The sequence below is a fragment of the Coregonus clupeaformis genome, chromosome 29 (assembly GCF_020615455.1).
Source record: "Coregonus clupeaformis isolate EN_2021a chromosome 29, ASM2061545v1, whole genome shotgun sequence".
In the NCBI taxonomy this organism is placed as follows: domain Eukaryota; kingdom Metazoa; phylum Chordata; class Actinopteri; order Salmoniformes; family Salmonidae; genus Coregonus; species Coregonus clupeaformis.
This window is the reverse complement of record NC_059220.1, coordinates 54,763,001-54,779,746: the sequence shown is the minus strand read 5'-3', so window position 1 is coordinate 54,779,746 and position 16,746 is coordinate 54,763,001. Positions and strand designations below refer to the sequence as shown.

The 16,746-nt window shown below is 42.8% G+C and overlaps 1 protein-coding gene across 4 annotated transcripts in view; it reads right to left on the bottom strand.

Annotated features, from left to right (window-relative positions):
* Positions 1 to 1,870: 1,870 nt before the first annotated feature.
* Positions 1,871 to 16,746, bottom strand: part of LOC121576659 (nuclear pore complex protein Nup93) — a 33,965-nt gene continuing 19,089 nt past the window's right edge. For all 4 annotated transcript variants that reach the window (XM_041889989.2, XM_041889991.2, XM_041889992.2 and 1 more), the window contains 17 exons: positions 13,959 to 14,087; positions 12,975 to 13,049; positions 12,130 to 12,222; positions 11,845 to 11,984; positions 11,594 to 11,726; positions 11,283 to 11,440; positions 10,732 to 10,897; positions 10,479 to 10,572; positions 9,695 to 9,886; positions 9,450 to 9,576; positions 7,773 to 7,890; positions 7,404 to 7,520; positions 7,134 to 7,252; positions 6,831 to 6,948; positions 6,606 to 6,689; positions 4,018 to 4,146; positions 1,871 to 3,746 (listed from right to left, as the gene is read on the bottom strand). In XM_041889989.2, coding sequence (XP_041745923.1) covers positions 3,636 to 3,746; positions 4,018 to 4,146; positions 6,606 to 6,689; positions 6,831 to 6,948; positions 7,134 to 7,252; positions 7,404 to 7,520; positions 7,773 to 7,890; positions 9,450 to 9,576; positions 9,695 to 9,886; positions 10,479 to 10,572; positions 10,732 to 10,897; positions 11,283 to 11,440; positions 11,594 to 11,726; positions 11,845 to 11,984; positions 12,130 to 12,222; positions 12,975 to 13,049; positions 13,959 to 14,087 — 2,103 coding nt within the window. In that variant the 3' untranslated portion in view covers positions 1,871 to 3,635. The remainder of the gene's footprint in view (positions 3,747 to 4,017; positions 4,147 to 6,605; positions 6,690 to 6,830; positions 6,949 to 7,133; positions 7,253 to 7,403; positions 7,521 to 7,772; positions 7,891 to 9,449; positions 9,577 to 9,694; positions 9,887 to 10,478; positions 10,573 to 10,731; positions 10,898 to 11,282; positions 11,441 to 11,593; positions 11,727 to 11,844; positions 11,985 to 12,129; positions 12,223 to 12,974; positions 13,050 to 13,958; positions 14,088 to 16,746) is intronic.

The window sequence follows — 16,746 nt, the reverse complement described above, 5'->3', positions numbered from 1 at the left end:
ATGACGTGTCCATCCCCAAGGACCTGGAGAAAACTCCCCACTAAGTTGCAGCGGGTTGGTCGGCTTATTGAGGGAGACACATGGTCGAGCAGTCTGAGTATCTCCTCTCGTGGGACCCTGTACTTCTGCCCCATCATTGTAAGTCTGCAATGGGCTCAGTATGTTGAGAATATGCGCGTTTAAATACACCAACCCGCGCCGCCGGTTATGTTGGAGAGCAACAATCTGCTGAATAGCAGCCATATGCTGTATTATTGTTGTTCTGCTGACGTCTGACAATGGCTTGGCATTTATAGTGTTCAAAGTCTTTCCAATTTGTACCGGATAAGATTCAGCCTAACGGTGCACTTTGGCTGCTCTGAGTGGTCTGGATCACTCGTAGATATGCAAGGGGTTTAAGAGCCACGTTACTAACGAAAGCTCTGGGAAACACCTCGGCTACTAAAGATGTAAGATGGTTCTAACGATGATTTTAACGCTATACGACGGCTCTGGAAAACGAGGCACAGTGCTCGGTTTGCCAAAAGCATCTTAAGGCTAAGTTAATCGTTAGAACCATTCTAACGATGAACCAAGATGATTTTGAGAAACCGGGCCCTGGTCTTTACGCACGGTTGCGCATCGGAGTTTCAAAGGACTATAGGTCCGTGGACAGAGCTGTTTTTGATATCTTACCTTATTATTGATGTAGTTTATAGGCTCATCACAAATGGCCAGATCCTGACATAGGCAACACTAAAAACAGTTCTCCATGGGTCATGACCACTGTATAGATCATTGGTCATGACGCGCGAATTTCACAGTACAGCGGCTGACTGCTCATGTGGTCATGTTGTCTAAATTCGTAGGCACTGAAGCTTGTGGTGATCGGTGGCATTTTATAGAGCCTATCCACAATTATGTAGGTTACAGGTTAGTCGTTAAGGTTGTAAAAGTTGTGGAAGTGACTGTCTCACTGACCTAGACCAATTTGGACTCAGGACTGGTCACATGACCCACTACAGTGACTGTCAACCATCAAATCATTGGAATGAGATTTTAAAAAAAAATATATATATATAAATAACGTTTTTCTGTATTCGATTTCATATGCATATCAAAAACATAAAGAAAGACCCATTTATCATTTTATGTGTAGTCAGGAAGCCTAATTGGCCTAATTGGCCAAAACATACAGTGCAAATGTTGAACCAGAACCGATAATTAAAAACACAACATTTGAATAATCAAATCATTATTCCGTTTCTCTTTATTTAATATTTCCTTTAGACAATAAAAACAAAAAACTAAACCGTTTATGTGTTGTTTGATTTCGGATTTAAATCAAATTAATGAGGAACGACCCTTTACTCGTTTTTTATCTTGTCATCTAATAGGAAATATTAATTGGCCAAAAAGTACACGGACCGTTCACCCAATATACAGTACTGGTTGATGACTTTTTTCAAATCCTATGTATTTTCCACGTTGATTCCACATCACAATACGTTAACAAATTACGTTGAAACAATCAGTTGATTCAACCAATGTGTGCCCAGTGGGATGTTGTGCCAGCAGCCCTTTCATTGAGTTTCTCATTAACTTGCACATTTGAGCATACCACAATACAGCTGACCCTGCAGACAAGTCTTGGTACAGAAACCTCACTATTCAAAACTCTTGATCCCCCTGACTGCATTTGGGCCAGAATGTAACTTTGTTTTGTTTTATTAATTATATCCTGAAAACATTGCTTTATAACAAATGATCATTTACTTACCTCCTGGAATCCCAACAAGTATAGTGTTTTTGTCTCATTGGGGCATAATTGCATTTACATTTACATTTACGCATTGCTAAACCTGACACAAAATTAAGTAAAAACTCACAATATCATTAAACATGTTTAATCAAATGCTTGTACATGTCATTGAAATCAAAATCACAGCAGACATTTCATCAGGTGAATTGTAGGAACTCTAGCAGGTAATTTGATCTTCAGCTCCTCAAAGCTGCTTCTGTTGCTTGCCCTTGGCATCTCGTTGGCAGTGGTGTAGTGCCACCCTGGTGTTGTGAAATAGCCGGGTTATAGCGGGTGTGTGGCATCGGCCTGATTCACAACACCAGCTGCAGCACACACACCTTCGGGTGGATCCACCATGGCAGACAGGGAGCTCCGGGTCCATGTCTTCTCCATAGAGAGCTCCAGACTGATCTTCTGTAGAGCAGGGTGTGATGTGGTGCAAAGTAAAAGCACCATTTCAATAACAAAGGAAAGAGGACCATAGTCCGAGGAGGTAACTAACTCCAGCACAGATCCAATGATGGTAAGGGCTGTGAGTAAATAGTTAAAGCACTGCAGTAAAAGAGCATGCACAGTCAAGTTTGATTCCGTCCATAATGAACACAAGTCCCCTGTGGTGACAATGGGTTAAGTTTGAGAGGAACGGCTTCAACAATCTAGTGCATCCAAGTGAAGCAAAGACTCCCTTCTGTGTTCTCTCAGGGCATTTCCTTCCCTTCTAACCATCTGTCAATAAGTGCAGCAGTGTCACACATGACAGGGCCCATCACAACGTTCTTTCAATTTAGTTGTTATTACCTACTCTGTGGCATTTCTTCAGCTGCTGTGATATTATCGTAGTCATAAAAAAGTATGTTATCCAAAGAAACATATTGGCCTTTCTCGATGACTAGTAGCAAAGATGCATATCATTATCATTTAATCCTTATAGAAAGCCACCAGCAGGGATACATTTAGTCTCTATGTGCCGTTCCATCAACTTAAGAGTATACAGTGGATGTTGAATTTTCGTTCTAGCACCACAAAATCTCATTATCAATGATTTCTCAAAATACCTTTTTTTTTTTTTTATCGACTGTGGAGGTGGATTTTAATGTAGAACACACATCTTGTGAATACATTAACTTTTTGCAAACTTTTGTTCTTCCTAGACCACTGGATTATGGCTCGTGCAAGGACTCCCAATTCCCTGTTGCTTCTTTGACTATAGGCAGCCATGGCTGAGGGATAGTTTGAGATTTTGGCAACCAAGCCCTTTTTTCTACTTACCCAGAGTCAGATTTTACATTTTAGTAATTTAGCAGACGCTCTTATCCAGAGCGATTTACAGTGAGTGCATACATTTTCAACTCAGGAATACGATTTTTATGTGTCTGCCTGCAGTTTGAGCACCATGAGTTTATCTGACTCTGGGTAAGTAAAAAAGGTCTTAATTACCAAAAGTTTTAACTATCCCTTTTACCATAAAATTATATGAAAAGGCACAATTCATTTTAAAATCAATAATTCCAAATTAATCTAAGAGTAAAAAAAATTCATTCAGTGTTTTCATTAAATCCAGGTAGTACTCATACCACTAATCATTTTATAGATGACCATGCATGATGCATAATAATGAAAAAACAATATAAGCAAACTGCAATACTAAATGCAAATGAATCAAATGATGGGTTTATAATTAAATGAATGCGTAAGAAATTAAATTGAACTGACATTTTATTTCAATTTATGAAAAAATACAAATATGGAGCAACATAAGGACAAAGAAATGGGAAAAATGCCAAAAAAATCAAATAAATCAGACAGTTGATGAGAACGGTGGGTATGGCTGGGGGTTGGGGGTATTTTGGAGTCAGTTCATTAGGACCTCCATCTGCACCAGCCGGGCATTGGTGTCGCCTGCCATGCGGTATGGGATAATCCCAGCAAACGTGATCAGTGCTCGAGCCTGGCTGCGCAGTTGCTGTTGACAAACACAGAAAAAGGCCAAAAGGGCATGTTAACATCTTAGAGCTGACAGTGAAATCAACCATGCGTGTCAAAACAGATAAAAACAAGACAAGACGGCGCAGTACTCATTATTCAATGAAATATCACATAATAGAGCAGAGGCATGTCTTTACTGCCCAGTCCATCATAACACGTAGCCCCCAAAAGTCCCTCAAAGACTTAATAAAGTTCCTCCATTTTCATCCCATGGCCAGTATTGCCCTGAGAGGTCACCATCTCCTCACCGAGTCTCTGTCCTCCATGGATCTCTGTGGGCGACCAGGGGTTCCTGCTGCGGCGCCCTTCAGACGCTTGTACTGCATGAACAGGATGTTCATGGTGGCCAGGAGCACCTCCGACAAATTATGCCTGACCTGGAACAACATGCAAAGGACAATGCAGGTTAGACAGGGACCTTTGCCACCCAGAGCCCTGCGCTCCTTGGCCAGCTCATATACAGTGGGGAAAAAAAGTATTTAGTCAGCCACCAATTGTGCAAGTTCTCCCACTTAAAAAGATGAGAGAGGCCTGTAATTTTCATCATAGGTACACGTCAACTATGACAGACAAATTGAGAAAAAATTATCCAGAAAATCACATTGTAGGATTTTTAATGAATTTATTTGCAAATTATGGTGGAAAATAAGTATTTGGTCACCTACAAACAAGCAAGATTTCTGGCTCTCACAGACCTGTGACTTCTTCTTTAAGAGGCTCCTCTGTCCTCCACTCGTTACCTATATTAATGGCACCTGTTTGAACTTGTTATCAGTATAAAATACACCTATCCACAACCTCAAACAGTCACACTCCAAACTCCACTATGGCCAAGACCAAAGAGCTGTCAAAGGACACCAGAAACAAAATTGTAGACCTGCACCAGGCTGGGAAGACTGAATCTGCAATAGTTAAGCAGCTTGGTTTGAAGAAATCAACTGTGGGAGCAATTATTAGGAAATGGAAGACATACAAGACCACTGATAATCTCCCTCGATCTGGGGCTCCACGCAAGATCTCACCCCGTGGGGTCAAAATGATCACAAGAACGGTGAGCGAAAATCCCAGAACCACACGGGGGGGACCTAGTGAATGACCTGCAGAGAGCTGGGACCAAAGTAACAAAGCCTACCATCAGTAACACACTACGCCGCCAGGGACTCAAATCCTGCAGTGCAAGACGTGTCCCCCTGCTTAAGCCAGTACATGTCCAGGCCGGTCTGAAGTTTGCTAGAGTGCATTTGGATGATCCAGAAGAGGATTGGGAGAATGTCATATGGTCAGATGAAACCAAAATAGAACTTTTTGGTAAAAACTCAACTCGTCGTGTTTGGAGGACAAAGAATGCTGAGTTGCATCCAAAGAACACCATACCTACTGTGAAGCATGGGGGTGGAAACATCATGCTTTGGGGCTGTTTTTTCTGCAAAGGGACCAGGACGACTGATCCGTGTAAAGGAAAGAATGAATGGGGCCATGTATCGTGAGATTTTGAGTGAAAACCTCCTTCCATCAGCAAGGGCATTGAAGATGAAACGTGGCTGGGTCTTTCAGCATGACAATGATCCCAAACACACCGCCCGGGCAACGAAGGAGTGGCTTCGTAAGAAGCATTTCAAGGTCCTGGAGTGGCCTAGCCAGTCTCCAGATCTCAACCCCATAGAAAATCTTTGGAGGGAGTTGAAAGTCTGTTGCCCAGCGACAGCCCCAAAACATCACTGCTCTAGAGGAGATCTGCATGGAGGAATGGGCCAAAATACCAGCAACAGTGTGTGAAAACCTTGTGAAGACTTACAGAAATCGTTTGACCTGTGTCATTGCCAACAAAGGGTATATAACAAAGTATTGAGAAACTTTTGTTATTGACCAAATACTTATTTTCCACCATAATTTGCAAATAAATTCATTAAAAATCCTACAATGTGATTTTCTGGATTTTTTTCCCTCATTTTGTCTGTCATAGTTGACGTGTACCTATGATGAAAATTACAGGCCTCTCATCTTTTTAAGTGGGAGAACTTGCACAATTGGTGGCTGACTAAATACTTTTTCCCCACTGTAGTTTCACTGCTTCCTCAAACAGGCCCTTGTCCTCAAAGTTATACAGCTGCACCATTGAGAGCACCTTGACTGGCTGCATCACCGCTTGGGTATGGCAACTGCTTGACATCCGACCTCAAGGCGCTATAGAGGGTAGGTGCTTACGGCCCAGTACATCACTGGCGCCGAGCTCCCTGCTATCCAGAACTTCTATAGCAGGCGATGTCTGAGGAAGGCCCTACAAATGGTCAAAGACTCCAGCCACCCATGTCAGACTGTTCCCTCTGCTACCGCACGGCAAGCAGTAAAGATGCACCAAGTCTGGAACCAACAGGAGGACCCTGAACAGCTTCTACCCACAAGCCATGAGACTGCTAAATAGTTTGTTAAATAGTTAACCAAATAGCTAACTGGACTATTGGCATTGACCCTTTTTGTACTAACTTTTTTGACTCATTACACACTGATGCTACTGTTTACTATCTGTCACATTTATTCCTAGTTATATGTACATATCTACCTAAATTACCTCGTACTCCTGCACATAGCATTTGTATCTATTACTTTTATTTATATTTTTTTAATTTCTATAATTTCTCTATTTTCTTTCTCTCTGCATTGTTGGGAAGGGCTGTTAATAAGCATTTCACTGCTAGTCAACACCTGTTGTTTACGAAGCATGTGACCAATAACATTTAATTAAATTTGACAGTAGAAAAAAAATGCTAAAAGATTACATGAACACTTTGGAAGTGTGGTGCTGCATACTGAGTGTAATTAGAGTGCAGTATCTCACCTCATCACTGAAATTACGGAATGCAGCAACCCTCTCCTCCACACTGTCCTGACTCAGAGGGACCAGCTTCAGTCTCTCCATCACCTGACATAAATGGAGAGAGAGAGAGATACAGGGGAGAAGTTAGGGACAGTTAAAGAAGAGGTCATCATAACTACTATCAGTTCCATCTGAATAAACAGCATAGTAAGCCATCAGGCAGGAAGCCCTGGGTGTCAGACTCACATCATAGGCCTGATCTATGTGACCAACATGGTACTCATCAAAGAAGGTCATGAGGTCCAGCAGCAGGTAGAAGGTGCTGTCCACAGACTTCTCTCCAGCAACACCCTGGGTCCGGTACCTGAGACAGAGAACAAGACCACACACTGAAGAACTGAGCCTCAATGGTCCACTCGTCTTTTCTAACACAATTGCTTTCAGTAAGCCTATATGATGCAGTCAAACAAGATCTCATTTCAGTGGTAATGCAGAATGTAGATCATGTACAGTAAGTATGTAAGTGAGAGTAGGTGGCCAGGACGTTACCGCTCAGCGATGGCAACAGCAGTGTTCTTCAGTCTCTCCTTATTGGACTGGGTGGAGCCCACTTGGGCAATAAGAGGACTCAGCAGCCTGTTCATCAGCTCTAGGACTTTGTCTGGATTCTACAGATCAGAGAAGGAAAATAGAGGAATGTGAGGTGACATTTCATTCTTTTCTACTCTTCCTCTCCATCAACCCGGCCCATACCTTCACCTAGAGTAAACCCACTGACACAGCTTGACCCCAACCTTTGCCGCCCAAAGCCTTGCTCACCTTGGCCAGCTCATACAGTTTGACTGCTTCCTCAAACAGGCCCTTATTCTCTGCCTCCAGCGCCACTTTTGTGATAATGGCTTGCGTGTCTCCGGCAAATTTATCAATCACTCCAGGCTGGGGGAGAAGCACATGGCACAATCAGCTCTTTGAACGGCCCGAATACACGTTCCGGAGTGCCGCGAGCACAATGGAAAAATCAGCAGCACCATGAATGCTTTCACAAACGGGATCATTATGAACTGTGAGTTAAATAACAATGAAGTGAATACATTTAAAATATTCAAAGGATTTCAGATGGGTTTGAACTGAGAGTCTTCTCTGAAAACATACATTTATAATGAGTGAGAACAAAGGTGTGACCATTACCTTTCTGCTGCCATCTTTTTCCAGTCTTCCTAGAAGCATGTCAAACTCTCGACTCTCAATCACCAACTCGCTAACACAGCACATGAACATGTTCTCTCCTTGGCTGTTTTTTTCATTCCTGTGCCCAAAAGGAAGAGAGGATAGACAATCACATACAGTGCCTTACAAAAGTATTCATCCCCCTTGGTGTTTTTCCTATTTTGTTGCATTACAACCTGTAATTTAAATGGATTTTTATTTGGATTTCAAATTGGTGAAGTGAAACAAAATAAATAACGGAAAGGTGGTGCGTGCATATGTATTCACCCCCTTTGCTATGAAGCACATAAATAAGATCTGGTGCAACCAATTACCTTCAGAAGTCACATAATTAGTTAAATAAAGTCCACTTGTGTGCAATCTAAGTGCCACATTATCTCAGTACACCTGTTCTGAAAGGCCCCAGAATCTGCAACACCACTAAGCAAGGGGCACCACCAAGCAAGCGGCACCATGAAGACCAAGGAGCTCTCCAAACAGGTCAGGGACAAAGTTGTGGAGAAGTACAGATCAGGGTTGGGTTATTAAAAAATATCTGAAACTTTGAACATCCCACGGAGCACCATTAAATCCATTATTAAAAAATTGAAAGAATATGGCACTACATCAAACCTGCCAAGAGAGGGCCGCCCACCAAAACTCACGGACCAGGCAAGGAGGGCATTAATCAGAGAGGCAACAATGAGACCAAAGATAACCCTGAAGGAGCTGCAAAGCTCCACAGCGGAGATTGGAGTATCTGTCCATAGGACCACTTTAAGCCGAACACTCCACAGAGCTGGGCTTTACGGAAGAGTGGCCAGAAAAAATTAAGCAAACACATTTGGTGTTCGCCAAAAGGCATGTGGGAGACTCCCCCAAACATATGGAAGCCAGCACTCTGGTCAGATGAGACTAAAATTGAGCTTTTTGGCCATCAAGGAAATCGCTATGTCTGGCGCAAACCCAACACCTCTCATCACCCCGAGAACACCATCCCCACAGTGAAGCATGGTGGTGGCAGCATCATGCTGTGCGGATGTTTTTCCATCGGCAGGGACTGGGAAACTGGTCAGAATTGAAGGAATGATGGATGAAGCTAAATACAGGGAAATTCTTGAGGGAAACCGGTTTAAGTCTTCCAGAGTCTTATTTCTTGTTTGTTTCACAATAAAACATATTTTGCATCTTCAAAGTGGTAGGCATGTTGTGTAAATCAAATGATACAAACCCCCAAAAAGGTTGTAAGGCAACAAAAAAGGAAAAATGCCAAGGGGGTGAATACTTTCGCAAGCCACTGTATTTGATATTCAAACTAAATTATTTGATACACATTACAGCTTTTAAATAACGATAGAGGTCTGAAGGCTCTAATCAAAACTCTATTAAATTTAACCCCAAAATAAAGAGTAAATGACCCAACCAATGGCATGTGTGAAAGCCTCTGTATTATTCATGGTGAACTGGATTCATGGCCCACTGGCTTATACATAAGGCCTCATTTCTTCCATCACCCAGAAACCCCCTAACAGAGACTTCATTTTCCCTTTATACCGCCATGCCTCCAAGTGTTATTAGCACACAGTGGAGTGGTGGAGAGTTCTCCCCAACTGAGCGCAGCATCTCTTAGGAGGATGGCTGCAATGTAACTTAACATACCGTAGGAAGTAGAAGTACTGTAGAGCCTCCCGGGGGTCTGTGGACTCAAACTTGCGTGTGTAGAGCATGAGGAGACGGATGAAGTTGAGCCGTCGCACCATAGGGGGGTCCCCAGCCTCCTGACTCACTGAAATGTAGAAAAACATTCACTTATCAGTATCAGCTTCAAAACTACAAAAGGTGTGTGACTAGAAATTAAGCAAATGTAGAGGAAGTCAAACACGTAGCCTGACAGAGGGACTTACACAGTTGTGCGCTCTGTCCTGATGACTTGAGCAGCAGCCGTAACTCGTAGAGAACCAGAGCCACGTGAACAGCATGACTGCGTAGACGCTCTACCCGGAACAGGAAGGCCACAGCAGCCTCAAACTGGGCCGTTAGGAACAGCACCTGGAAGTACAGGAACGGCTGCTGGATGGCTGAGAAGTGAGACTCTCCTGCAGATAGGAGAGGCACAGAAATAAACTCAAAATCATTAGGATCACATTCACAACATGGGAAAGGGAATATAGAACATGCTAACTGAATATAGATGAATAGTCAGCAATGTATTTACTCAGCATTTCAAAGACCAAAATTATTCCACTTCTACTACTTAGTCATCAACATCAACTTGCATTAATCCCTCTCAATAAAGTTCATGTTCAACTAAGTAGGAAGTAAACATGAATACATCAGCCATTTTGAAAGGCAGCAGGCTTATCTATGAGTCACAGTCACCTTTTATTGCACTGTGTTGAAATGAGCAAGATAACAAGCCATGACTCATCCTCCAGGTGGGAGAGCTTTGCCTCCTTATGTCTGATAAAACTTAAGAAAAGTTTAAGTCTTAAGAGTGAACAGTGAAGCACTCTTATCTGAGCAGAGCAGTTCCCAGGAGGGACTGGGAAGTGGTGCTATTACACAACTCTACTTTAATAGAGTCCTCCAGTCCTAGACAGTATTCTCTTTTAGAATTAGTATTTAAGGTCTATTTCTGTTCAATTTAGTAGTCTGGCTGTCATGTACCCAGCAGTGTTCTGAACTCACCATAGTCCTCTAGAAGCTGTTTCTGTAGCTGGGCCAGTGTCAGTCTGTCCTGAGGTGCACTGCTGCCGTCGTCATCGAAGCACACCTGGTTGAGCTGTGGGCATGGAGGAAGGGACAGGTCTACGTTAATGTGATGGTTCATTTACAACAGGCAACCCTATTTTACCTGATTCTCCCCAACTAGCACTATGAATCATGTACAGTGGTAAAATATTAATATCCTGACTCTACAGACTGGTCATCAGGCAAGCACCTTGAGCCACAGGTAGTCCTCGGTCTTGTCGGCCACCTCTCCATGGTTGTCTGCGATGTCACACTTCCCGATGTGGCAGTAGACGGCCCTCTTGTAGGGGTCAGCGCTGTTCCTCAGCACTCTGCGGTAGTGGAGACGCAGCTTGTTCTCTGTGGCAGGGGCCAAGCTGAGGAAAGGACTCAGCACAGGTCAGACAGAGAGCAGTAGACAGAGAGCAGTAGACAGAGAGCAGTAGACAGAGAGCAGTAGACAGAGAGCAGTAGACAGAGAGCAGTAGACAGAGAGCAGTAGACAGAGAGCAGTAGACAGAGAGCAGTAGACAGAGAGCAGTAGACAGAGAGCAGTAGACAGAGAGCAGTAGACATAGATGGAGAGAAAATAAGTACTAAGCAGATTAGATTCATATGAGCAAAGCAATCACACTGGTGCTTGGTGTTCTGAGCCATAGTGTTACAGCACGTCAAATTGCAGGAGAAAGTGAAATGGAAAGCTAATCTGTTTAGACCAGTTTACTACACACAGTGGAGGTACATTATGTATGAGGTTCCTACCGTCTGTCAGGGCTGTTCATATATTCCTGGAACCAGGTCTTGAAGTCTCCCAGCTGGTGCTGAGCCCGGTTCACCACCTGCATGGCTGCCCCCAGGTCCCCACAGCGCAGGCAGTAATAGATCAGAGCCCAGACTGGGTGACCCTCCACTTCACCATCCTGTTATAACACACACACAGCTGAGTTTACCTGCATGTATCTACACTTCACTTAGTAAAAATACCAACTGGAATAGTCCAGTGCTATGTAAGGCTGTGCACAGTGCTGATGTTGTCTCTAGCAGAATGTGCTGCAGTGTGGGGGCAGTAGTACCTGCATGCCTGGCAGAGGCCCTGGCAGTTTGATGTTGAGGAAGCTGCGGACCAGCTGATAGGTGCCAGGGACTCCGCCCAGCTGGGCCTGGTGCAAGTTCCCAAACACCGTCACCATGGTGTAGTTCTTGTAGCTGCCGTTGAGGGAACACAAAGAGAAACGTTAGTGGAGGGGTAACTACAGGAGTGTCGTTTTGTAATCCATTTAGGAAGTGTTCTCATTCTAATTCTACGGTTCTCTCCTCCTCTGACCTGTTCTCCAGGAACTGCAGGGCCTGCGTGACGAAAGCCATCTGCATGTCCACGGCCGTGCGGCTCTTCAGCGTGTCTTTGGCTGGGACCAGCAGCACGTCTGTCATCTGCTTCACCATCAGCCACATGTCTGTCACGTTCTGTAGAGACAAGCATATACACTCTTTCAGATATACACACTCATTTTTCAAATGTCCACAATTGGCCATTGGAGAATTTACCAACCCAGCGGAAGACAAATGTAGACAGAGACAAAGGTATGTGGAATGGTTCTGTGGAGCTTACCTTGTCATCTAGGCTGTCTGCCACTGAGGCACAGAGGTCTCCCAGGTTGGGCTGGACATGTCCGTTCACTATCTTCTCATTGAAGACGTAGATCTGAGGCAGAACAAAAGCAGAGAAACACTTAGAGATGGGTCAGAGGACAGACAGGTACTGACAGACTGAATGCTGTCCGTTTCAGCACTAAGACCAGGAAGCCCTGATCCGTGCCCTAGTCCCAGTCGTCCCCAGGGAACACTATGGCCGCATAGTGAAGTGATGGATGATGAAAAACAAGACAAAAAGGATGAAAACGTTCAGGAGGTCATCAAAGAAGATCACAAAGACCAGCATGATGACACCGCAGGCGATATGGCGACACATTCTGTCCTCTTTAAACAGTGGACTAAAACTCTGGTGTATATCGAGTGACTGGGGAGGACGAGACAGAGACAGGCTGTCCTACCCCCGTGCAATGGGGCAGATAAATTACCCAGCATGCCCGGGCTCTGCCAGCTAATCAATTCTTTGATCTATTGCTGCCTTGCTTAGCATGACCCCATTACTACGACGTGAAGTGCACTACAGTGCAGCTGCATCCTGACTGAGGCTGTGCATCCATTCAGCCCAGGAGGTTCCAGGGCACTTAGCCCCAGGCTGACTGGATGTATTACAGCCTATTAAAGTCTAATATCTTCACATAGGGAAATGTATAAAATACACGAGAGAGAACGGCTTTGGTGACTCACATCTTTGAACATTTGAAATGAGACTAATTGTAGACTGAACTTCCCTTTTGGCCTATGTACTGTAGGTATCTCACGCTAAGTGGTGCTGCAGTGTAATCAGCGTCAGGCCAAATTACTAACCTGTCGTCCATAGGCTACCTCGACGCTGTCAAGAGCACTCCGCCCAGGAGTCCCTGCGTCACTCACAAAGCTGGGCTGCAACACAAACACACAGGGAGACGATACATGACAAGTGATTTTACTGAATCTCAAATAGAAAGCTGCCCTGAGAGGAAAGGGTCAACCTAAAAAATGGTGAATAAAAGTGTGTAGCTATGTGATGGCAAGATAACCCAAGGGTTATCACAATCTTTGTTGCTCATAATTGTAGTCCAATGTTGCGTGGAAGCCATAGTGAACAAAGCTCATGGTTGAATGCACTCGCATTCTAAAATGCATGCACGTACACGCATAAACATTTATCCAGATCAACCATGTATTCTTGAGAACAAAAAGGGACACACCCATACAATGTATATTACATGTATAGGGCAGTATAAATGCTGTATGAGACATGGCATTATAAGAGAAGAGAGCATAGACAGCAACAACTGAACACAGTAGAGGGTGTGTTTCTGGCATAGGGGGTGAACAGCAGGTCAGAAATGTAAAATGTAACTGTTGGTTAATAATTCAATAAGCACAGAGAAGGACAAAATCCCTCCAAATCAACTCTAACACACACTCCACAGGACAATGTGTAAGAACTAAAGTTAGGAAATTGTGATTAGCACAGCAATTTTCCTACTATACTAAATAGCTGGAGCCCTGAAGGTTATCTAAACAAAGCTACATAAAACCAACCTTGCTTTGGTAAAGACTGATAACACTTATTAAAAACAGGAGTGCTTGCCATTTCTAAAAAATATTTAAAAAAGAATGATTTAAAAAAAAATCAGCAACATCCATGTGGGTTAGTAAATTTTTTTGATGAGTGCATATTTATCTCAATGCGGTCAAGTCATATATTATACGTATATAGATTATATCTGGATGTGTGCTTTATGCACTGGCGTTAATAGGGTTTATAGGACAAAGATAGACATCAGATGGAGAGACACTGACCTCTACGTCTTGGCTGAAGTCCAGAGCATCCTCCCCTGCTCCCAGCAAGGTGTGCAGTACTCTCTGCTTCACCTGCTCCCACTGAACCAGCATGGACTCACGGTGGTACTCCTCTGCCAGGAGGAACGTCTGACAGGGGACAAGAAAAGAGAACACGTAAGTACGAAGAGAGAGAGAACAAATTTAATTTGGACAGACCAATTTGAAAATAATTGAGAGAACCAGGCTAGGCTGCATAAATGGGTTAGAAACCATGTGATTGGTTTAAAATAGCCAACGCTGCAAAACCTCTCGCCATGGGAGATGCAGTGCCTTCAGAAAGTATTCACACCCCTCGATTTCTTCCACATTTTGTTGTGTTACAACCTGAATTTAAAATGAGTTAAATTGAGATTTTGTGTGACTGGCCAACACACAATACCCCACCCATAATGTCAAAGTGGAATTATGTTTTTAGATATTCATTTTTTATTAAATTTGTAAAAGCTGAAATGTCTTGAGTCAATAAGTATTCAACCCTTTTGTTATGGCAAGCCTAAATAAAATGTGCTTAACAAGTCACATAATAAGTTGCATGGACTCATTCTGTGTGCAATAGTGTTTAACATGATTTTTGAATGACTACCTCATCTCTGTACCCCACACATACAATTATCTGTAAGGTCCCTCGGTCGAGCAGTGAATTTCAAACACAGATTCAACCAAAGGCCAGGGAGGGTTTCCAATGCCTCGCAAAGGGTGGCATATATTGGTAGATGGGTAAAAATAAAAAAGCAGACATTCAATATCTCTTTGAGCATGTTTAAGTTATTAATTACACTTTGGATGGTGTATCAATACACCCAGTCACTACAAAGATACAGGCGTCCTAACTCAGTTGCAGGAGAGGAAGGAAACCGCTCAGCGATTTCACCATGAGGCCAATGGTGACATTAAAGAAAGGTTAGAGTTTAATGGCTGTGATAGGAGAAAACTGAGGATGGATCGACAACATTGTAGTTACTCCACAATACTAACCTAAATGACAGAGCGAAAAGAAGGAAGCCTGTATAGAATCAAAATATTCCAAAACATGCATCCTGTTTGCAATAAGGCACTAAAGTAAAAATGCAAAAAATGTGGCAAAGAAATTAACTTTATGTCCTTGGGGCAAATCCAACAACATATCACTGACTACCACTCTTCATATTTTCAAGCATGGTGGTGGCTGCATCATGTTATGGGTATGCTTGTCATTGGCAAGGACTAGGGAGTTTTTTAGGATAAAAAGAAACGGAATAGAGATAAGCACAGGCAAAATCCTAGAGGAAACCTGGTTCAGTCTGCTTTCCAAATTCACCTTTCTGCAGGTCAATAACCTACAACAAGGCCAAATATACACTGGAGTTGCTTTCCAAGACAACCGTAAATGTTCCTGAGTGGCCTAGTTACAGTTTTGACTTAAATCAGCTTGAACATCTATGACAAGACTTGAAAATGGCTGTCTAGCAATGATCAACAACCAACTCGACAGAGTTTGAATAAAAAAATTTAAGAATAATGTGCAAATATATTAACCAAAAAGACTCACAGCTGTAATCGCTGCCAAAGGTGATTCTAACATGTATTGATTCAGGGGTGTGAATATTTATTTAAATTAGATATTTCTGTATTTCATTTGCAATAAATGTGCAAACATTTCTAAAAACATGTTTTCACTTTGTAATTATGGGGTATTGGGTGTAGATGGGTTTGAAAATAAAAAAAATTAAAAATAAAATTATTCAGGCTGTAACACAACAAAATGTGGAATAAGTCAAGGGGTATGAATACTTTCTGAATGCACTTTATCTGTGCACAATAAACATCTCCAATCACCACAGTCACCCATGCAGGTATCCTGGGACACAGTAAAAGTGAGATCTGGGACTATGGTGGCTCTTCAAACTGGGTCACGCCCTGTGATGCCATGGTGTGTGGAGGGATGGGATTGTGACGCTAAAGTGGGTCTGCATATATGGCTGGTCCAGATTTAGCCAAGAACCGATTAGAATCCAGAGACCTTGTCTATCTCAATCCCACAGGGACAGCGGATGATAATTGGAACTGTTCCTAATTAAACCTGGTCTGAACTCATGCAGAGGAAACCATTTTAGAAAGATAATAGGCTAAGGGTTTATATTGGAACAAGGTGAGCAAGTCATGATTGACAACCCAGGGTATGGGTTTATTCTTTTTATTAAAAAGTGCGAGACAGATTGCAACTGTAGCCTATTCATGAGAAAATGTGGTATGTCAAGATGTCATAGAGGGAAACCATTGGCTATACAATAGCAAAGTGTGAGATTTATCAATATGAACGTTTGCTTGAGACTGTGTGTAAATTTAAACATAGCCATGACCATGTGTACGCACAGTGGCAAGTGGTGGAATAAGGGAACTGCTTGTCAAGTGTAGGATGTGGAAAATATATATGTTAGAGTTAATTGTATTTCCATTGTGACCACATCAGTGCATTTGTTACGATAATAATCCATATAAAAGTACAGTAATTTGCTGAATTAGAGGCACGTGTGAAAGTTAAACTATTGTTGAAATACTATAAAAGACTGAGATAATGGGAAATCGAATGAGAGATGGCTGATCTTGCTCGGTTGGAAGATTTGGCACACGCTGCATTTCGCAGAGCGCGCGTTTTTAGAGACAGGTGGGACTTTTTTTCAGAAACGACAGATTGGCTCATCAGATATCGTTTCCCAAAACCAATCTTATAGGATCCTTATAGGATTTAAAACCCATTTAGAAAGGC